This window comes from Tachysurus fulvidraco, chromosome 11 (assembly GCF_022655615.1).
Source record: "Tachysurus fulvidraco isolate hzauxx_2018 chromosome 11, HZAU_PFXX_2.0, whole genome shotgun sequence".
Lineage (NCBI taxonomy): Eukaryota > Metazoa > Chordata > Actinopteri > Siluriformes > Bagridae > Tachysurus > Tachysurus fulvidraco.
Genome location: NC_062528.1, coordinates 19,275,565 through 19,300,346, shown reverse-complemented (window position 1 = coordinate 19,300,346; position 24,782 = coordinate 19,275,565). Strand labels below are relative to the sequence as shown.

Sequence of the window (24,782 nt, the reverse complement as noted above, 5' to 3'; positions counted from 1 at the left end):
AAAATAAATTCAATAAACACTACATGTGAAATATCACACATACCAACTGTCTATGGACAGAAGACAGAATCTAAGAGCTTTCCGTTTGTGTATTTGATATAAAATGGATTTATAATGAATAGTTAAAAACAGCATGAAACACAAACCAAGGCTGTAATTAAAAAAAAAGTGTAAGAGAACTGAAGAAGATATTTAAGATATTTAAGCTGAATGCAATTAAAGTAAAGATTGACAGATTGATGGGTGCCAATAATTATGGAAGTGACTGTAGATGTACTATATAGAGATACACAATAGGGGTTTAATACGCCTGCATATTACTGGATTGCAAAAGACTGGATTGTGTTAATATACTTTCCTTTTTTGTCTTTCTTTCTTTCTTTCTTTCTTTCTTTCTTTTTTTCTTTCTTTCTTTCACTAGTCACATTCTCACAGTTAACAAACTCACTGACCTGGAAACAACTGCATTCCTCTCTCTCTCTCTCTCTCTCTCTCTCTCTCTCTCTCTCTCTCTCTCTCTCTCTATTTCTCTATTAATGTATATGTATATATTAATATATATTTCTGTCTTCATACATTCCTGATTTCTGTCTATTTCGCTCTCTTTCTTTCTTTCAAATTGCCTCTCTCTGTCCTGATTCTAGGTTCCTTCTACTCCTTTGTGCTCTCTCTCTCTCTCTCTCTCTCTCTCTCTCTCTCTCTCCCCCCCCTCTCTCTCACTCTCTTTCCCCCCTCTCTCTTTCTGTATATTTCTTTTTCATTTCTTTCTTCATTCAGGTGTCTCTGTGTCTCTTTGTCTATTTCTGTCTGTTTCTCTTTCAGATATTTTACTATATCTCACTTATTTCTCTCTCTCTCTCTCTCTCTCTCTCTCTCTCTCTCACTTTTTTTTCTCTCTCTGTCTCATTTTTCTCTTTCTGTCTTTCTCTCTTTTTATACAGAAAAATGAGCAACTGATTTTTTAACTGATATCAGAGAGAAAATAACAAATAAAACAATACTATTGATCTTTAATCTGCCTTTGGATCTTGTATAGAAAAGCAGAGGAGAGCTGAGAGAAGCAGGTCATCGGAGGAGGACACTGATGCATTATAATGTGACATCCTCACTGTGCTCTTTGGCAGCATGAGCTGCCTTCATTATCAGGACCTTGCTCAAGCTGCAGGCCTCCTGAAGCTTGTCCTTGACTAGCTGAGGCTTCACACCTCCAAAAGTTTGCTGTTAGAGGAGCACATTCACTTCCTGCTACTTCTTAGTAGTACGTGAAGCAGCGAGACCCCAGAGCGAGACACGTCACTCTGAGTCTGACGTCAAAAATCAAAGCCAGAGCTAGGAAGCGATGATTGAGTTTTTTTTTTTTTTTTAAAACCCTGGATAAAACCAAACCTCGAGCTCACAGCTGATAATTAAACCTCCAGCGATGGTGTTTAGTAACAGACTCGAGATCACTGCACTGTTCCAGTACACATGCTTTAATCTTCTGGTTTATGATAATACTCCACCAATTGATCACGCACACTCTACATCATTTGATCTAGTCAATAGAAATGTTTTTAAATTCAGTTATTTATATAAGCACAAAATTACATATTTATATACAAAATACAAATAATTTATTACATATGACTGACCACATATTGGGGCACGGTGGCTTAGTGGTTAGCACGTTCGCCTCACACCTCCAGGGTTGGGGGTTCGATTCCCGTCTCCGCTTTGTGTGTGTGGAGTTTGTATGTTCTCCCCGTGCCTCGGGGGTTTTCTCCGGGTACTCCGGTTTCCTCCCCGGTCCAAAGACATGCATGGTAGGTTGATTGACATCTCTGGAAAATTGTCCGTAGTGTGTGAGTGTGTGAGTGAATGAGAGTGTGTGTGCCCTGTGATGGGTTGGCACTGCATCCAGGGTGTATCCTGCCTTGATGCCCAATGACGCCTGAGATAGGCACAGGCTCCCCGTGACCCGAGAAGTTCAGATAAGCGGTAGAAAATGAACGAATGAATGAACGAATGACCACACATTCCTTTTTCTCAGTATATTAATGATGCAGAGGAACATGCACATGTCTGTAAAAAATGAGAAAGAATGACATCCTGATCATGATGGAAATCAGCATTTGGATTTATTTTCATAACAATTAAGAAATTAAGGAATTGTGGAATTGTTTGTATTTGACGTGAATTTTTTTAATTTTGTTGCTGAGATCGGGGGAAAAAATAAAATAAATAAATTCCAGTTATTTATTTATTTTTTTATTCAAATAATATTCAAGAAAAAGTCAGTGGTACTATAAAATAAACGTTTTTCAAAAATCTTTTTTTTTAATCAGTTTCTCTACCGATCGTGTGTCTAGTTATTTGGCAACAGGTTTGTGTGCAGCATTGTTTATTTATTTATTATTATTATTTACTTTGAAGCCATTCCAAATGATGTATGGTATGATTTTTAACCATTATATATAGCTGGAATTAAGAGATTACTTCTTTCTGTCTGATTAGATTGTCTTTTCCTTCACAATAACTACACGAAGGCAGGGACCATTTAAATACACATAAAACATAAAATACATAAGATAAATACACCTACAAACATAGAAAAGATCTTAAATCTCTTGTTATTATGTGCTATAAGCAAGCATTAGGCATTTGTTAAAGGGGAAGGCTTGAACACATGGAGATGTGATTAAGTAGTCTCGACAGGAAACATGGGACACACACCCGAAAAAAACAACAACGTAATAACAAAAAAGCTTCAATCTCTGGCTGTAAAGAAGAATTAAGCATTTTAGTATTCAGAGACGATAGTTTAAAAGATGATAGTTTATTTTGGTTTAATACATAAAATCTTTATTCCCTGGTAGAAATATATTTTTCCAGAAATAGAACTAAATTGGACAGTTACATATTTGTACTACAGACACTTATTAATGATCCCCACATGTCACTTTCCTATTGGTTACTTCCCATTGTTGTGTGTATTCTGTACAGGACAGTAATACATGCTGAAGTTGCGTTATGCAAATACTTGCCTTGGGAATGCGAGCTCATCCAAAAGCTCCGTCTTTCAAAACACTTCACGTGCCATTCTCCCGGACCTGTCATGCCAAGCGGCTAGCCGTGAGCCTCCATAACTCGCCCAGCAGGAAACAGCTGCCAGTCACCTAGCTGAAAATGTCCCCGAGGGCCTGCGTGATGAACAGCTTCGTGCTACTGAAGCGTCCTGCCACTGAAGCGTACCTTAATTCCCCTCCTACCACACCCACAACACACACCTGCACTCAGTTAGTGGAGCAGGGTGACTCAGAACCCAGGTCCGGTTGTTTATGGGCTCCAGGCGAAGGCTTGCTTGTTTCTGCGTGACAACGGCGTTCAGCGCTAGATGGATTTACTGGAATCTAATGATTATTTCATTTTTTGACAGACAGGGAGCCAACAGAGAAGAGAAAATGCTCGGCTCGCAGCTGTTAATTAGCGCATGCTAATGCTCGCCAATCAGACCCTGGCGTTGCAGTGCCGCCTTCCCATCGTTCTCTGTTATTCGAATTCTTTTGTGTGGCTTTGACAGGAAATTAGATGACTTGTCTCGGCTTGAACTTTTCATGAACATGTGCGTAGGACAGTGGAGGAGGGACAGCAGACATAATTATCTCAGCTGTACAAGTCCGCTTGCTAGGAACTTTTATTGTGAAACGCTTACTTGATCCCAAAAACTATTACAATATTTTTATTAGCATCGTATTCGGCATAGTTTAGGGCTAAAGTTTCCTTAAACCTGCCCTTTAATTTTTCATTCAAGGAGTCGCCTAGTAGATATTTTTTCATTCTTCCGACTATACACCAAAGCAATTTGCTAGTAACACATCAAACTTTTTCACCATTCATAATTTCCAAGCTAAAAGAAGTCCATTCCTGTTAGCACTTGTGCTTGAGCTGCACCACCTTCTATTTTGTTCTTTCTATTGAAGTTACCAGGAGTTGTGCTAATTTAGAGGTCATCTTAAGCTTTATGCCAGTGTATATATCATAGCTTTTATGCTAGTTTAGGCATCAGGTCATTTAATGCTATGTTTATTCCATGTACATTCTATGTTCATGTTTTGTTTTAGTTTAGAGGTCATCTTGTTTTATGCTAATTTAGATGTTATAGCTTTTATGCTAGTTTAGACATCCAGTGCCAGTGTAGATGTCTTATCTTATATATGTGCTAAACATCAGCTCATATTTTATGCTACATTAAAAGTCAGCTTGTGCTTAATGTTTGTAACTAGTTTATGCTAGCTCAGGGGCTAGTTTGTGTTTTAAGTTCGTTTAGAAATCATCTTGTTTTATTCGATGCTAGATGTTTTATGCTAGTTTAGCGGTTAGAGCTTTACGTCAGCACAATCACTGAAGACTGCTTCCAAAAATGCCAAATAAATGTCTTTGTATGATCGAGCTTCAAACGTAGAAACCAATCTATCGATCCGCCAGAACTGCAATCACCTTCTGACCAATCAGAATGAAGAATTTACCTTTTCTGTGGTAGATTTTTCTTTCATGGCCACCTCACATCTAGAATAAGCATAACCTAGCATAAACTCACACACAAACGTGTACCATTCTTTGGTCATGTCTGACTTTTCAGAGAAGCATCTGCTTTGTTTTGAGTCGCAGGATCTTGATTAGATCAGACTGAAGCTGTACATTGATCTCGCTGGCTGACGAGGCCAGAGAAAACAAGCGCTGCTTCCCCTGACAGACGCTGCCATCGTGCTGAGCCCTAATGTAATTTCCTCTGAAATATGAAATGCTGGATGCTTGTCTCCAGGGAAAAGCAGAGCAGATATTACAGGCTAAATGCACTCTCCTGTGCTCTAATCTCCAAAACCGCTCGGCTTAAATCTGGAGCCTCAGCAACGGATGCTGATTGGGTTTGAAGATAGCAGTCGGATTTTACAGTAATGAGCTACACGAGGTACACGATTAGTCAGAAAGTAAGAGAGTTTGACTTGATTTTTGCTGAGCGGTGTCTCAGGAGATTTCATTAGCTGCCTGATTCAAAAAATGCTTCAAATTACACGAGTCTATGAGGGATATACTTGCAAAATAGGAATCTAGCTAACGAGTTTAGGTTAGCACAATGGTATATTTCAGGAAATTTTCGGAAAATCTCCAGACTTTCTGCTTGTTTTGTGAAGTTTTTATGTCATCATTGCTGCAACCAAACTTTGGGTTTCATTCATCAATTTTTTGATCTTTGAGTGAAGTTGTGTGTTTGTTTAACCAAGCAAAATATTTCTGCTTCATTTAAATTTTGTAAATGATGATTTTCTTTGTATCCATGTGTGAATGTTGATAAATGGAATCACCCAGTATATTACGAGTGCTGTTTGAGGACAACAATCTCCTAATCAATACACAATTATCAGACTTTTTCTGACTGTAGAAAGGACATTATTCATAATAAGACTCTCTGGTGTTTATAACAGGTTATAATCACACCCTTCATTGTCACCCAAATGAGGATGAGGTTCACTTTTGAGTCTGGTTCCTCTCAAGGTTTCTTCCTCTTCCATCTAAGAGAGTTTTTTCCTCACCACAGTCGCCTCAGTTACAACAGGCTTGTTCAACACATTTAAATATATAAAGATATTTCTTATGTTCTATTAAGCTGCTTTGAGACAACATCCATTGTTAAAATTGCTAATCAAATAAAGCTGAATTGAATTGAATTGGGGGGAAAAAATGACTGAATGTGCATACAGCACAACTGATTCTGTTTTAGTGACATCTTCAAAGCTCCATATAGGTCAAAAGCTGAAAGAATAAAGAAGAAAATACTGAAATATGGACAGAACTTGTGGATGTGAATACTTTGTTCTAGTTCCAGCCCAATATAAGTGTAGCAAAAAAAATCATGAAAAATGTTGACTCATGCCTGATATTTTAAGCTGGTCTACATTTCACCAGGAAAAAAAAATCTTTATGTATTGTTAACATATCAATAAAATTTGCGAGCTGGGATTTTTATTTATGTAATAGATTTTATGAGACATCAGGTCAAGGACTTTTCCCTGAGATGGAGAATTTGAGGGATTAAGAAACACTCAGACATTCTTTACGAGCCTTTAAATCGCAAAGCTGCTGCACTGCAAATGGATTTTTAATTGTCTGATAATGAGGTTATTGAGATTGTATTATCACACTACATTGTAGTGTATCGTTAGCATTCGAATAGCTTTTGGCCTAATGAGGTCAGCGGGGACGGAAGACAAATGATGATAGGTTTGTTATCAAACAGTCTGTTTCGGGAATAATCAAAGGTTGGAAGTACGGCACTGTTTGGTACTGATGTTCAATAAAGGATGTATTTTAGTGTTCCCAAGCTGTTTACGGTTAGGTTTAGCTTATTTAAAGAGCAGCTATAAGGCATAAAGGAGTATAACAAAGGATGCAGTTAATATGTAAATGAGGCCAAATTAGCTTCAGTTCTGAATAAAGCACTGCAATTTATTCAGCGTCTCATACGTTCAAATTAAGATTTTACCATCATTGTAAATTTACAATCAACATTATTAATACTGTATGATGTATGTCCGAATAATGTAAAAAAAAAACAAACAAAAAAAAAAAACACAACAACAATAAAAACTCACCCTATGTAAGGCATTACAACAGCTACCTGCTAACACACCATACCGAATTCTCAAATCTGATTGGTCAGAAAGGGAGGAATTTTTTTTAACAGTAACCAGAGTGACTAGAGATAAAAACAGAAGCAATGTGTGTTACTTGAAGTAAAAAATGACGTAACACACTTATAATGATAATTTTATAAATGAAGATTTTGCCTTGGTTAAGACACTGACAGAAGGTTGTGAGATTAATTCCCAGGACTTTCCCCCAAGCTAGCAATGATGTTCACTACACATGCCTGTACACTATACACAACTAATCACACATGTACACAACCACAACTATGCATGTCTCTACACTATACATTACTATACACTATACACAACTATACAAGCCTCTACACTATACATTACTATACACTATACACAACTAATCACACATGTACACAACCACAACTATGCATGTCTCTACACTATACATTACTATACACTATACACAACTATGCACACCTATACACTATACATATCTATGCACTATACACTATACACACCTACTACTGAATTCTCAAATATGATTGGTCAAATGGGGATGATTGTTTTCTAACACAGACTCTGACTAGAGATAAAAACAGAGACATCATTTGTTACTTAAATATATTTTATAAACTAAGATTTTGCTGTGGTTAAGTCATTGGATTACTGATCAGAATGTTGTGTGTTTAAATCCCAAGACTGGCCCCCAAGCCACTAATGTTTGGGCCCTTGAGAAAGGCCTTTAACACGCAACTGCTCAGTTGTATAGATGAGATAAATTTAGCATCTGCCATGATGTAAATTATAAATGACAGGTACTAGATATTTTTGTTTAATTTCCAAGAAATTACAGAAATATTAAGGAATAGACTTCTGTAAAATTAAAGCCCTGCCAGTTTTCTCCTTTATCAGGGCAAAGTTGTTTTTCACAAAGCAGCTGGTGCAGTGTGTTTCCTCCTGATAGCTGAGGCAACCAGACTTCTGGAAAATTCTGCTTTTATTCTTTCAGGTGCATTCCCCAGAGGATCTCGATCTAAACAATTACATGCACCAAGTCCCTCTGCTGTCTTAGATAAGTGCACTGAGCACATCATTGTACTTTGAACAGAAAGTGATAAAATGTGTTTCTCCAACATTCCTCCATACTTCTGCTCACTGGAGATATTTCTATATGGGCTAAAACACAGGCAGGAACTTGGATTGGTTTCTGATGGACATACATTTGTATATGAGCAGATATATATTTTATTGTACATCACTGGAGCTTATTATACACAACTATACACTCCTATACACTATACACAACTATACACTATAGACTATACACAATTATACACAAATATACAGTCCTATACACTATACAGAACTATACACTCCTATACACTATACACAATTATACACAAATATACACTCCTATACACTGTACACAACTATGCATTATAGATTTTGCACAACTATACAAAACTATACACTCATATACACTATGCACAGTTATGCGCTATATATTATATACACCTATATGCAGCTATACACAGCTACTGTATACTCTATTATACACTCCTATACATTATACACAAGTATGTACTATAGACTATACACAATACACAACTATACACTCTCATTCACTATACATAATTATGCCTGTACACTATGCACAACTATACACTTTTATACAATATACACAACTATACACTCCTGTACACTATGCACAACTATACACTTTTATACAATATACACAACTATACACTCCTGTACACTATGCACAACTATACAATTTTATACAATATGCTCAACTATACACTTCTATACACTATACACAACTATACACTATGGACTATACACAGCTATACAGTATGCAGCTATACACAACTATACTCTATTATACACTCCTATACGTTATACACAAGTATGTACTATAGACTATACAGAAAACACAACTATACACTCCTATAAACTATACACAAATATAAACTCCTATACACTGTGCACAACTATACACTATACACAATTATGCATCTATACACAGCTACACACTACTATGCACTATAGACTATGCACAACTATACATACTTATATACTATACACAACCTTACATGCCTAGACACTATACACAACTATAAACTATACATAACTGTACACTACACAAATCTATACACTATACTCACCGATGCACTGTATACAATTATATAATACACTACAATAAACTATCTCCATAAATCTGAATCACAGTTCAGTTCAGTTCAGTATCAAACATCAGACTCAAATATCAGACTCAGGTCGGAGCCGGACCACAAATTCTGTGTGTATAAAATTTGAAAGTCTTCTCAACAGCCACTAAAAATCTGTGTAGTTTTATCAACAGAGGGAAAAACACACATCTCACACTGAAAGCCTACCGAGTCCTGACTCATTTAGATCAGACTCAGAATCAAAAGCATTCAAGCTGAAGATATAATTCATAGTCTGTGTAAAGACAGTAAGGTAGTTGTTTATCCACATTAACCACATTAATAAGTAGTGATGCTTTTATTAAAAATTAAGGAAAATGAGCTCTAATTATTTCTTAGAACCACTTGTTAATTTGGAAAATATGTATAATGGTTCATATTCATACTTTTTTGTATAGCAAGTTTAACCTCACAGCGCCAAAGCAAATCTGAAGAGTTATCTTGGCCGAACTTCAATATTTCTAAAAAGTGGAAAATTGTGCAAATTTAACTTTTGGCCTAAATATTTCTCTAAAGAAATCTCTCCAGTGTACATCCACTTCACTTCCACTGGAAAACATGTTTAACCTTTTTGTTCCACATGGTCGTCACTTCTCCGACAGCTTAGCTGAACTTGCCATGCCCTCTCTTTTATGCCAAACAATATTTTCTCAGTTAAGTGGATCTTACATTCCCAATGAACTGGACTCATCTTGAGCTTTTGAATGGTTCCACCATGCAAACTTTTAACAGAGTGTGAGACTTCCTGTGGCTGCCTGCCCTATCAGGCTCGGTTCTGGCCATCACATGGCAGCTCATTATCAGCCCATTAATCTGTGCAGATCTCCATAAACTCCTCTATCGTCCAGGCGGGTTGTGCTAACTCTAGTGAGGATGGTCATTAAAAAGGGAAGAAAAGAGCTGGACAGAAAGGGGAGGACATGATGGTGGGAGTAACAGAACAGAACCATGTAGAAACATTTCCGTCGTTTTACTGTTGGTAGTGTCAGGAATTTTCTAGTTAGCGAAATTTCTAGCTAGCATTTGATTAAGCATATGAGAGCTTAATATGAGAAGTCACTCACTCCAAGAGTTTTCTTACAGCTTCCATTAGATTTCTGGCCACTTATTGTCTTGCAGCGGCTAATGCGCCATGCTAATCCATGAACACAGCGGCTACATGCTACTACTCATGAGAGCCAGAGGACTATCGATCTTCCCTCAGGACTTGCTTCCTCACACTCCCTGACATTGATTATATTAATATTGACTGCCTACGTTCCAGCTGGTGCTAGCACAGGTGACTGAAAAGCTGTGGGAGGCAATTTGTCCTGCTCTAAAGGATTTTTTAATGGAGTATTCACAAGGGTTGTACTGTAGAACTCCAGAGGAAGTAAATTGAATAGCTACATCCTGGCAGCTCCTGGTTAAGCTTCTTTTTTAAACGATGCCTTACTACACGTTTGCAGTGGAGATGCTTCAGGGAAGAAACAAAAGTAAACTCGAAAGAGTCCTTCAGATTGTCATTATTTAAAGTTCTGTGTAAAATCTTTAAGAGAGAACTTCCTTAACAGAAGGAACTCCATTAGGATTTTTTTAAATTATATTTCCCAAATTAGAGAAGATTCCTAGAGGAACTCCTTTAGGAACTCTTAATTACCCAACAAGCCTTTGAGGAATATTTCAGTCTTTATAATTTGCACTTCAAACTGTCGAGACCTATAGTATACTTCTCTTTCAGCTATACTTCTCTAGATTTCTTAAAAAGAACAATGACAGGAACAACAATCGGTTTTAATGCTAAATTTATTATTTCTGATGGTCAGTTACATAATGTTGCAAAAAATTCAGAAAGTTCTGTAAAACATTGCTGGCAGCGCTTTAATCTACATACAGGAGGGACATAGTGAAGCAAATAAGAAAAAAGAGACCTCTCTACTTACTTGTCAATCAAGTTGAATGTCGGTTTAGAAAGCTCCGCCCCCTGCAGCGCACTCTTTTTGAGGGTGATGTGTTTAATTAGACTTTGAGCTTTAACATAGCTATTGTCATTTATCTGTATTATTTAACAGCTATTCTTCTGTTTGTTCTGATATCCGTGAAATACAACGTTCAAGGTCATGTCCTACTCGTAAACTTGTACTTGTTAATTAGCTCAGTATTTTACGGTAATATTTCTAGAAACGCAACCATGAGCCAAACACTGTGAATAAACCTTGCTGTTCTAAGATGATGCATTTTGGACAGGAGTTTAATTGGACTTGTCTGTAGAGCCAAAATCAGGTCAAATTAAGCAAACTGATGTATGCGCCTGAACCGTGGAAACTAGACGATGGAGAAACCTCATGACATTTAAAACTATTGGCTTTTCCTGCTCTGCTGCCAATTGAGTGAATATCAGGCTGAAGGTTAAGAGCTCGCAGGTCATTATGTTGATAATAAAAACAATTTCGCTTCCAAGTAACACACGTCAGTGGGCATTATAATACTGAAATTCAGAGACTGGATTGTATTCAGTGGTTGCATTTCTCACTGCTGCATACTGTTTTCGTTGTTCCAGGACAGGTTTATCACCATCAGTGTCTGAACCCAGCTCAGCTGAATAAATGCCAGTGTGGATGTTTACTCTGGACATTGAACAGGAGTGTGTAAAAGGGCTTAACTGCATACAAAGGCCAGCGCCCGTGTGTGTGCGGATGTACACGTGTCACACGAGGTTAAGACAGACCAGATTATCTATGCAACTTTCAACAGGAGCCTTTCAGATTGCTACAAACACACTCCGATGTTTATGTACAAGTGCATATTGTTTCTGGCACAAATCACATTTAAAGCTTACTGTACATCCAAATCTAAGGTTTACGTGACATACACAAACATATCCTCAGATGATATTTGAGGTTTGAGGACAGACAGTGTTTGAGGACTGACAGAGCGCAGCACAGCAGCTAATGGAGCTCTGCAACGTCTCGCCCATCAAACATTCAGGACTATACTGCTTACACACACAGAGACAAACACACATATACACACACACACACACACACAGTTTTCTCATGCACTCTATCCACCCTTGGCATAGAGGTATGTTTTTATGAGATGTTTTTCCATCTGTTCTAGTGAAAAAAGACACAGTTTAACAGTGTAAGAGATCGGATATGAAAGTTTGTTTGGGTTTATTGTCAGAAGTGAGATTTTAAAAGTCAAACCTAGAGCAGGAAGAATGGTGGTTTGCTCCCAGAGCCCTTCACTGGAGAATATTCTAAACAAACAAATGCCAAATATTTATTTATTTATTTATTTATTTATTTATTTATTTATTTATTTATTTATTTATTTATTTAGTAGTAACTACTACTACTAATTATTATTATTATTAATAATAATAATAATAATAATAATAATAATAATAATAATAATAATAATAACTATTAATGATATTTATCACTTATATATTCTGTGACTTTACTTTTAGGAAAATCTCACCTTATAACATGTTTATAAACCATTAATCGTTAATTAATTATGTTTCTGTGTTCATGGGTTATTTATTAATCAATAATCTATAATAGGTGATTATTTACCAATAGTGTGTTAATAAATTATAGCAAGGTGTAAAGCATGATTTGATCTACAGTACTAATCCTTATACTGCAAGCTTATCATTATTATATTATTATTAATTCCAAATATATTATTTAATAAAGTACAGTAATAAAAAGTATGTATCAGTGTGATTTAAATATTATTATATGATTTTTATGGCTTCATGTTTTTTCTTTGCAGCCAATCGGAGCTCTGAACCCAAAACGTGCCGTCTTTTATGCCGAGCGCTATGAAGCATGGGACGACGAGGCTCCTCCCTGCCACTACTCCACCCACTACTCATCTGTAGTCTCCACTCTCCACTGGCTTATCCGAATAGTAAGGCCTGCATCGTATACTACTACTACTACTACTACTACTACTACTACTACTACTACTACTACTACTATGAATAATAATAATAATAATAATAATAATAATAATAGACATTTTAGTATTATATAATAAGAATATATGACAATAATAATAATAACAATAATAATAATAACAATAATAATAATAATAATAATAATAATAATAATAATAATAATAATAGACATTTTAGTATTATATAATAAGCATATATGACAATAATAATAATAATAATAATAATAATAATAATAATAATAATAATAATAATAATAATAATAATAATAATATGACCACTATTACTCTTTCTACTATTATTAATTAATTAATTTATTATTATTGCCATTCAGTTTAGTTGTATAGTTTTTTTTAACAATGGACATTGTGTCAAAGCAGCTTTACAGAAGTATTGAAACATAGAATAAAGTTTAGAATTGAGTTACTATTTATCTCTAACATGTATCCCTAATGATTAAGCCTGAGATGATGGTATTAATCTTTCTATTACTACTAGAGTATCCTAAACACTAGAACTACTACTGCTAATACTGTTATACAAGTAATACTGCTGGTAATGCTGCTAATTCTAACATTGCTTCTACTCCATACAGAGTGTGAGAATTTGTGTCTGTCCATTCAATTCATGGAGCATTTGTGAAATTCATGATGTTGGATGATAAGGCTCATGACTCACATGATCCCACAAGGCTCATGACTCACATGATCCCACAAACTAACATTATTCCACAATAATGTACTGGCTTTTGCTACTGTGCCGATGCTATACTATCAATCAAATGCAATCAAACTTATCAGATGGGTAAATTTAACAACCTGCTGGAATTTTAACAACAAAGATGTGTTTAATGTCAAATTAAAAAAAAAAAAAAAAAAAATCAATCAATTAAAAAAATAATAATAATAAAAAAATAAAAAAATAAATAAATAGATCTAAATATCTCCAAAACTGTTTTAATTATATGGATTAAATGTTGATTAAAAATGATTTATTTAGGTATTCATGTATTTATTTATTTATTTATCTGTTTGTTTGTTTGTTTATTCATAATTTGAAATTGTTGTTCTTGTTCTTATTGTTTTTGTCTTTCAAATGCCATACACCATAAATGTTTAACTCAGAATTAAAGAATTTGATAAAAAATATAATAAATATTAATATTATGAATTCTCTGTAGTATTATGGTTTTTATCAGGATTAGCATTATTTAGTTTCAACCCAGTTAACATGCTAAGTGTGTAGAATCTGTTCAATGCCGTAACTGGAGTTCATTTTCACCCGTTTGATCTTGTCAGCGCATGGAATCTCCCAGAAAACAACTTTGATCTCATGGAAAGCCACTAATCACAAACTTTACGAGTAATCCAGCACTGTTTCGTTTGTAAAACGATCGTGCGATGCAGTTTGTTTCAACATCATCTGTTTCCCTTGTAACGTTTCAATATACGAGAGCCAAAGACTGAGACGTTTGAACGAGAGAGGCTTTGATAGTCGATCGCGCCACACATCAGCTGCTTCATTCACAACAGAACGTAAGTCAAACTCAACATCTCAGTCGGACCGGTTTCGGGTTCCGCTCGAGAAGGCCGGGCTTTCATGGCCCACTAAACTAGCATATGTGTGAGCGCTAATGATTTACAGGCCACTGCGTGTTAGCTTTATGGCTATCAGACAGAGCAGAAATTCCTGAGAAGCACATGCCAATCACAGCTTCACTCTCCTGTCCTCATTTGACCTGGAAGCGGGGGATGTGTGCACCAAGAATGCTTGCTGTTTTACTTTAGTTGTCTTAGTATTTTGTGAGTCCACAATTATGCTGCTAACTGTTTAAAAGTGACCTACATTATTTAATAAAAATATCATTTACCTCAGGACACAATTTCATTTGCAAGCGTTCTCTGCTAAGAATCTTCTTTTTGCTCTTCAAGTGAGTAACAGTCTATAAAAATATGACAAAATTACTTCTCAAATCGCATACACGTGAACGGTTAAAGGAAATTTGCACTTCCAGATGCGTTTATCCATCTAATAAAACCTAGTGTGGAATGTTGGACAATTCATGCATTTAACACTCGCAGCTTTGCTTACGTAGCATAGGAAGCACGTGGCTACCGAGAGCTGATGCTAGATGAGAAAAATTTTAATTATTGAAGTTATGATATTTATTTTTTAACATTTTATAAATTCCGTATTCTCCTGAAGCGGCTGTAGCAGCGTCATGATGCGTGCGTTTGACGTCACTGAAACAAGTAATAATACCAGTTAGAAAAAAATATTGTGTGTTCCATTTGAGACAGTACAAACCGTCGAACATTTATCCGCTAGAGTAGAGTCTAGTAGAGTCTAGAGTACTTATTGTATAGTGTAAGCATACATCGTGTACAAGGTTCTTTGAGATTTATCTAAAATGTTGGTAACTAGCCACCTTGTTAACGGTATGAATATATATAGGACAAAAAAAAAAAGATTTCTAAAGATTTATCCATTTCGCCTAAGGTGAAAATATTTCTCAAGTAATTCAAGTAGTTTATCATTTTAATTTTCGTCATGTTCACAATATCATTAAAAATAATGAAAATACAAATACAATTTATTTTTCAAATGTGTTTTGGATATTTTATAATAACAAAATCATTTATAAACAAACATACAGGTCAATGAAACACAATTGTATAGTTGGTTTAAATTAAAATTTATACTAAAAAAATACTGAAATTGTTAAATTTTTGGAAAATTGAAAATAAAATAATTCCCAAAATTATGCACTACAGTATCTTGATGTGAAGGACAATTTACCCGCTTTTAAAATGTCTTCACATATTTTAAGGGGTTTTTTTTTATTTTATTTTATTTTTTTTTTTTATCAATTTTTATCATTACTACAAGTCTTATTGGAATGTAAAAGAATGCAAAAAATCATAATATAAATATAAAATGTAATATACTGTATTATCTCAGAGCATTATAGCAGTCATTAGACTATCAATACTAAGCCGCACAAATAAGCTTAAAGCTCCTCATTTAAATATATTCCCAATTAAATAAGCAGCACATGTTTAATTTCATAGACATTACAAATGAAATGGCTGTAATTGGCTGCACCAGTAGAACGTAGACTGTTGATGATGATGATTTGGAGAAAGGGTGCTGTGACAGCTGTTAAGCTCGGCTTGAATGAAAATGTAGACGCCATCATCTCTCCCCCGGCTGCCTCCTCCTGCCTCCCAGTGTCACTCCAGCTCGGGCTGATGATGGCGAATACGAGCCAATTAGAGGCAGAGCTCTGCTCCTCAACAGGCCACATTCAGTAATTAATTCTGCCTCAGGCACCGTGGGTATAAACGAGAGGAGAAAGCGAGAAGAAGAAAAAAAAGTAAAAAAAACCTCCACTAACTCTCCATAATCTGACAGATATGTCCTCCACATTGAGATGTTTATGCAAACGGAACATTTCCTCCAGCTTCCTGGAGCGCTCAATCATGCGATTGCGTCAAATTACCATAGAAATGAATTTGGATTTCACTTTGCCGGTGTTTATGTAGCGGAATGATATTAGTTCCTTTGAAAAATGCAGATTTGTCGAAGCAAGTGCTTAATTATCAGTCGAGCTCGGCAGGAAATGGATCACATGGTGATCCCGTGTAATGCGATGCGGCCGTTCCTCCACAGCCTGGATCCTGCTGCAGAACGTTGTGGTTTTGGCAGCCGGGAATAAACATTTCTTGCTAATGAAATGTGTTAACAGAAATCCGTGACAAGTTCTTTGTGTTTTTTTTTAATCCAGGAACCCTTTACGACCTTCTTTCTCAGCACCAATGGCAACAAGTTCCATCACCCTAACCGTACTTTCTCTGGGGTCTTGCGGTCGTGGAGGCAAAGCCAGCGGGACACCTCAGATGTCAAGGTGAGGCAGGACACGCTAGGCTAATACACTTTAAAAAAGTGCTAATGGATACAGACATTTACTATTTTAGTACCTTGAGACTCTTTCTAGAATCAAACACTTCACCATGAAGCCCAGCATGTTTCCCAGCACAGTGACCACACCATGTCTTTCTTCACTTCCTGGTCCTAACGTCACCAACCCTCGTTCTCTCATTGCTTCCTTGCCTGATTCTGTTCATCTGTTTTACATTTAGATCTTAATGAATCTGTCTGTATTTATACTGTCTCTCTGATTCGTATGTATTACAATTACGGATTAGGTTTGTTTGCTTTCTCCTTCCTGTCCTCTGACCCCTACATCTATAACACATCATCTGCAGTTTCATGCTTGATCTCTGATTTCGCAAAGATGCATTTTGAAAAAAACTCGAAGTAAATAAACTCAGTAAACATTGTCCGATCAAATCAGAAATGACATGAAGGAAGAGCTGGTTTACAGTGAGTGCAGCTGTTTATAATTCTTTATAATACTTGCTAGTTATATTTTGGATTAAAAATCATCGGTCATTCTGTAGTGTGTGCATGTAATCATTGATGCCTATGATGAGACCTGATGCTAAAAGGTGTTTCGTAATAATAACCGATAAGCTACTGATAAGTAGTTATTTGACTCTAAACATGTCTTGGCTGATAGTCTGCATTTAACTCGAGTGTGAATGAACGTTGTGCAAATTCCTTTTCAACATGAACTATGTCTAAAAGTTCCCAGTTTGTATTTAAATGTCTCCTAAACGCACCTCCTTATCCGTAGCGACATGCCTTCCCCTGCATGCTCACTGTCTAAATTATTAACGCTCTCTGCAGCGCTCACTCTTAAACATGTTCCAATATGTAATTCACACCGTTTATAATAAGAGCCTCATTTCACTCCATGCCTAAGGCCTGTATTAGAAAAATCACTCTACAAACCTTGCTGAGCTGAAGCGAATCTTTTAACAGCAGGGAGAACCCAGCCCTGTTCCTCCTCCCAAGTCATCGCTCTGCACCACACAGAGGAACACACTCGTGCTGACCTAAAAGTGTCAGACTTTTCCAGCACACTCCGCATCACGGTCGCTTCACCCCGGGCAATTAATAAAGCATTAATGACAAAAGCTATTCAAAATGTAGTCTTTTTATGTAAAGTCTTGGTTTGTGGCCTCTTGAGACACAGGAACAGCAAGCTATGATGCACAGTACAGGCGAAACACACGCTCAGGCAGGATGCTGCCGGGACATCGGCCCTGTTAACAAATCCAGCTGCTATTTAGGCGTCCGAACAGATCTGATTTTACACAGCAGAACTGGACACAAATACAGATTGTTCCAAAGATGTTATTTTTAAAGCAGGAAAATAAAGAGAAAGATGTTTCCTATGTTTCAAATGGGTTCTAAATTACATTTACATGCGTAAAGAGCGACTTACATTTTTATTTTATTTTATTTTATTTTATTTTATTTTATTTTATTTTATTTTATTTTATTTTATTTTATAGCAATAGAGCTTTAAGGGCCTTGCTCAAGGGCCCAGCATTAGCAGCTTAGTGGACCTGGGATTTGAAGAGAGAGGGGGGGGGGGTGAATGGATGGATGGAGGGATGAATAGATGGATGGATGGAGGGATGAATAGATGGATGGATGGAGCGATGGATGGATGGATGGATGAATAGATGGATGGATGGACAGATGGATCAATGAATAGATGGATGGATGGATGGATGGATGAATAGATGGATGGATGGACGGATGGATGGATCAATGAATAGATAGATAGATAGATAGATAGATAGATAGATAGATAGATAGATAGATAGATAGATAGATAGATAGATAGATAGATAGATAGATAGATAGATAGATAGATACTGTAGCCATACAATGCGAAGCATAAGAGATATAAAATATAAAGTCTATACAGTATATACAAAATTTACACTGGACAAAACTACGCAAAATATACACAAGAATATATGTTTATTTACAATATTCAAAATGTACAGATATATAAACATATGCAGATTTTGTTTAAAGAAATAAACATCCCATTGTTTTTACTTAGTATAGAAGTAGAAAAGGAAATGTACTGTTGAAGGAGACTACACAGAACCTCTGGAGTTTTCTGGAGTTCCTCTAAAGGGACAAAACTCTGTTTTAAGAAGTCTCCAAAGGTTGCTAAGTGGGTCTGTGGGTATGTTTTAGCTTCCTATAAGAGTTTAGATTAGAGTTGTTGTTCTATCGGGGTGCCTTACTGATAGGGAAACACTCAAGGGTTCTACATAGAATCTTTAAGGGTAATAAAGAGAAAATCAAATGGATAACTGGTAATAAAGATGGGAATGGAATAGGGGTAAATGGGTGCTGTAATTTATTTATTTATTTATTTATTTAATTATTTATTTATTTATTTGCCAATAGATATTGTGCTGTTTAATCTTTTGGTGATTGTTAGAAAAATGCATGTTACTTCATATTTACACTCCCTAACCATCCCTAATGGTGCTAGAAACTCACTACTGAAGGACACTACACAGTGTCACACTACACAGAACCTTTAAGGGTTCCTCCAAATGAACAAACCAAACAATACTTTTGTATGCTACACTTATAGAACAAAGCTTCTTTGAGTACAATATTAGCTTTGTAATTGGATCCATTTCGAATAGGTACTAAAATTATACTAATTAGTTCCATTTGTACAAAGGAGACACTTCCACTGTAGGTTTATGGTAGAATCTTTAAGGGGACCCCAGAGTGACGTAAATGGGTAATTAGTAATAATGATGGGAATTGAATGGGGTAGGTGGGGTCTGCAATTTATTTATTTTTTTATTTTATTTTATTTTATTTATTTATTTATTTATTTATTTATTTATTTATTTATTTATTGATTGATTGATTGATTGATTGATTGATTGATTGATTGATTGATTGATTGATTGATTACCAGTGGATTTTGTACTGTTTTGATCCCTAATGGTTCTTGATTTATTTATTTTTATTTTTTTTAGCATATTTAAGTATGGTATTAGCTTCCTTTAAGGTTACATCTTGGATATGTACTAAAATTATTCTACTTATATTCATTTCTGTTAAGAAAACACCTCAGACATGGGGTTCTAAGTAGAATCTTTGGTTGTATCACCAGACAGATGTAAATGGGTAAATAATGGGGTTAAATCTGTTGTCTTTTGGAAAATGCCACCATCAATTGATATCTTACACTTTAGATTAAAATGGTTCCTTGGATTGTTGTGTTAAAGGAATCTTCAGATGGTCCGGTGTATTGTGTTGTCTGTTTACACTGTCATTTGTGTAGCATTGTTTGCACTTTTCATATTTTATCCCTTAGTTCTATGTTGTCTTATGTAGCTCTGTGTGTGTATTGTAGCACCAGGGTCCTAAAGGAACGTAGTTTCATAACTGCATCAGCTATATATGTTCACAAATGGCCATAAAAGTAACTAAAAAAATCTTTCCAAACATTCTCTGGGCAAGTTTTTAACATCCTTACCTGTTTTTTTCTTGCATGCTTTCTGAATCGGTTAAATACTACTTAAATTTATTTTCTGATAAGTACAAAATATAACTGACCCAACTTTCTCTCGTACTTCTAACAATTAAGTTCTATTCATATTCTATTTAAAAGAATTTATTAGTGGTTCCATCCGACATGTATCATACTTATCAGAAGCTTTATCTAAACATGTTTACTCCCTAAAGAGATTTTCCAAAGTGTCGCTTAATAGTTTTATGCTAAACTGTCCATACATTGGGATTTCCAATGTACAGTAGAAAGCTAGAACTATCAGTGCTCCGAGGAACCCTCGAAGAACGTTTGCATGTGGACATTCCCATGGTTTTTAGCGCTAAGGACACAGGCTTAACGTTGAAGTCTTAAAGATTCTTAAAGGTCTGATGAGAAAGCAGACAATGGAGGTATTTTTTTGATCAGAAATGCTTCCAAATTACACCCACAAATATCCAAAGAACCTTTGACGAGCTCTTTTTTTTTTTTCAAAGAATGTAGTCATCCAGCCTGATTAAAGGGAAGCATGTTTCTGAGTCCCTTGTCCTCTGGGTCTGTCCCCGACCCCCTCCATTTCCCTGTTTCTCCGGTAATGAGTACAAGCTGTCAGAGAAAGCTGGCTTAACAGGGGCGACCTCCCTAAAAGAGCAAATGACCCAGCACACATACATGCTCACCCTGTCTTTAAACCCTACACACTGTTTTCACCAAAGAGTGAGCAGCTAATGTTAGAGCACCCTTTCTATCCTTTCAATCCTCTAATAAACAGAGAAAGAGAAATGGAATAAACAGAAGGGAAATGAAGGAGCTAAGTAGTGGTTCCTCTTCAGTCCTAGCAATGTATTCCCAATAGTGTGATCCAAAAAAAATGACCTCATCATAAAAACAATAAATAAATAAATAAGTAAATCCAAAATCCAAAACTGCATCCATCTGCAGTTAACTTGGCAGGCAGAGATGAGACCGAGAGAGAAGAGAACGGGAAAGCATTTTCCTCTCAAACCTCCAGCAATTTTTCAATAATCTCTTAAAAAAAACAGGTCTGCCTGAAGGTGTGGAGTGTGTGACAGTTGCAGATGTGGGCGTGATTTGGACGCTAGCACCGTGGAGAGGTTACGGCAGAGTGTGATTGACTCGTCAGCCCATTATGAGGCTGTAGCGAGTTTAATGGCCGCCCGTCGGAGGAGGCCAGGGAACTCAGAAAGGCTCAGAGCTCGGCTCCGATCAGCCAGCTCTCACCGCAGAATGTCCAGCAGGGTGACAGATCGACTTCTCCATCCAACTTTGGCTGGGGTCCTATGGGTGAAGTTTAAGACTCTGAAACTGCCACAGCATTGCCTTTCTAAATCTGTGATTTGTGTCACTGTGAATGCACTGGGCTTTCTGAGCATATGGTGGCCATTAGCATTCAGTGGAGAACAATATTTAGGTAGTTTTGTGAATTTGGATTATAAAGCTATATCTATATGAACACACACACGCTCACACACACACACACACACACACACACACACACACACACACACACACACACACACACACACACACACACAGAGTTTTGTAAATTTGGATAATTAAAGTTGCATTAATATGAACACGCACGCACACACACACACACACACACACACACACACACACACACACACACACACACACACACACAGATTTTTGTGAATTCGGATGATAAAGCTACATCTGTATGAACACACACACACAAACAAACACACACACACACACACACACACACACACACACACACACACACACACACACAAACACACACACAAACACACACAAACACACATACACACATGTACACACACACCCAAACACACACACACACACAAACACACACAGATTTTTGTGAATTCGGATTATAAAGCTACATCTGTATGAACATACACACACACACACACACACACACACACACACACACACACACACACACACACACACACACACACACACACACACACACAAACACACACCTTTAGTGTAGATTTATGTGTAGTGTAGATTGACTTGTTTGGTGAAGATCTAAAATGCTCCTCAAACACAAGTTCTTCAGAGCAACATACAGAGGCTGAATTCCTCATGTTCACATGCTCCACATGCTCTCATAGGGGTTTCTGGGTAATTTGTGGAGGGGCATATCTGAGGTTGGGAATGTGACAGTCTCTGTGGATCCTGGTGGGTTAAATAAAGTTAAAGTTTTATTGGCTGAAGGTGTCTAGTGTGCTGAAAGTGTGCTGAGATTCAGAATTCTTCTCCAGCTTTATAATAACATCAACGTGTTCAAAAGCCAACAACAATATGACAGTAATAGTAGGTGATATTTTGATCCGTCTGTACACTACTGATAAAGAAGTAAAAAGAAACAAAATTATAAAAATATTAGATGATGTGTTCATTTGTGTTATCTGTGATTAAAAATCTGGTTAAAAAAAAAAAAAAAAAAAGCTGGTTAAAACAAATGGTTTAAATAATTTGTTAAATTTATACAAATTTCTAACTACTACCTACTTTTTGATTTTTTTTATTATATATTTTTTATGAATATTATCATATTATAATAAAAATAATTATTCTAATTCGTTCTAATTTTTTTTTTATTAATTGATTGATTGATTGCTGAAATAATTTATCTTCAAATTGAAAAGAAAAGAAAAGAAAAGAAACGAAAAGTTAAGAAAAGAGAAGAGAAGCATTGTTTACAGTTTCATCAGGTTAATAACCCTTTTTTTATGTTTATGTTCTGTAAAGCTGCTTTCAGACAATGTCGATTGTAAAAAGCGCTATACAAATAAACTTGTATTGAATTGAATTCATTCGATTTTAACTTTAGGATAATTTTGAAGAATCTGCTTCATTTCATTAAAAACTAAGCTATCAAGTATTTTAAGATTTATAAAGTATTTAACGTTTAGTATGTATGGTGAAGATGAATGATTGTAGCTCTGTTACAAACATAAAGAAAGAGACACCGGACACCAGATATAACTCGGCTGATTGTCAGTTAGACTTTTTTCCTTCTTTTATCTACCGAATTATTCTTATTCTTTGAAACGTCCGATTCTTTGAGCTAACACTTTGGTTTGCGTTTACTGCCTGGTTAAAATCACACATAGGATCAGTGTTGAAATTCTGCACCACTTTCTCTGCTTTACTCTGTCTACATCCTGCACCCATGTGGCTCCCGAGAAACCCAAACCACCTCCTGACCCCCAAACATAACACATCCAGGCCAGCACTTAGTCAGGAAATAACTGCAGCTTCCCCCTCGTCTCTTCTGCTTATTTTGCTACTCTTTCCCTTTTCCCCTAAGCGCTCGTTTTTACAACTCACTGCGAAATCTTCACCAGCTCATTTGGAGGCTCTTTCACCGGTCACTTGCGATCCTGTCGACATCTGTGCTTCCATTTTTTTGGAGTTATTCTATTACTGAGGTTGTATTTGAAGGTAGAAAGGCATCAAGTCATATTGAGGCCCCAAATAAATGATGCCTCTTGAGATGCTTGAGGTGCACCAGAGCAATCCAGAACATCCCTGAAATTCTTCTAACTTTTTTCTCTGCCTTGCCTCAATCAATTTGCTTCTAGGAGCTGATCCCGGAGTTTTACTACCTGCCCGAGATGTTTGTGAACAATAACGGCTACGGTTTGGGGGACAGAGATGACGGCACCCCGGTGTGTGATGTAGAGCTTCCTGCTTGGGCCAAGACGCCTGAGGACTTTGTGAGGATCAACAGAATGGTAAGAGATCCATCCAGACTTACACTACACAAATATTCAGCCAAGTGGAACAGAACGTCTCCTCTAATTATGACTGATTTTGAACACCTGATGAAACACAGACGATGTTTGCCTGAACAGACCTGTTGGCGTTGAGATATTAGAGTGATAGAAGCACGAAGGCTCATTTATCAGTCGTTTACTAAAAGATTGTGTAAACGTTTTTGTCAGCTACAGTGAACTAAAACTTCCACACAATTTTAGTAATCTTGATTTTCTTTGAAACGGAGCGTTGGTTTTGGGGTCTTCGCACCTTTAGGGTTGGGGTTTGATTTCCACTCCTTCCTGATTCTGTGAGGTTTGCTTCTTTCTCCCCCATGATTTCCGGGTTTCTTCCTGGTACTCCGGTTTCCTCCCACTGTCCAAAGTCATGCAATTAAATTAAATTACATTTTATTTTTATAGAACCGTTAATAATACACATTTTCTAATTAATATAATACAAAAGTTCAAGATTAATATTAGATTTATATTTAAAAGTGTTTGTATTTATGCCTAATGAACAAGTCTGAGGTGACTGAGGCGCCTGCGGTGAGGAAAAACTCCTTTTGTTGGAAGAGGAAGAAACCTTGAGAGGAACCAGACTCAAAAGTGAACCTCATCCTCATTTGGGTGACACTGAAGGGTGTGATTATAACCTGTTATAAACACCAGAGAGTGTTATTATGAATAATGTCCTTTCTACAGTCAGATACAGTCTGACAATTGTGTATTGATTAG

General features: G+C 36.4%; 1 protein-coding gene across 7 annotated transcripts in view; it reads left to right on the top strand.

Annotated features, from left to right (window-relative positions):
• The window catches only part of nbeab (neurobeachin b), a 417,880-nt gene that overhangs the window by 350,249 nt on the left and 42,849 nt on the right, over positions 1 to 24,782 (top strand). For all 7 annotated transcript variants that reach the window (XM_047820677.1, XM_047820673.1, XM_047820672.1 and 4 more), the window contains 3 exons: positions 12,635 to 12,772; positions 16,606 to 16,725; positions 23,871 to 24,023. In XM_047820677.1, coding sequence (XP_047676633.1) covers positions 12,635 to 12,772; positions 16,606 to 16,725; positions 23,871 to 24,023 — 411 coding nt within the window. The remainder of the gene's footprint in view (positions 1 to 12,634; positions 12,773 to 16,605; positions 16,726 to 23,870; positions 24,024 to 24,782) is intronic.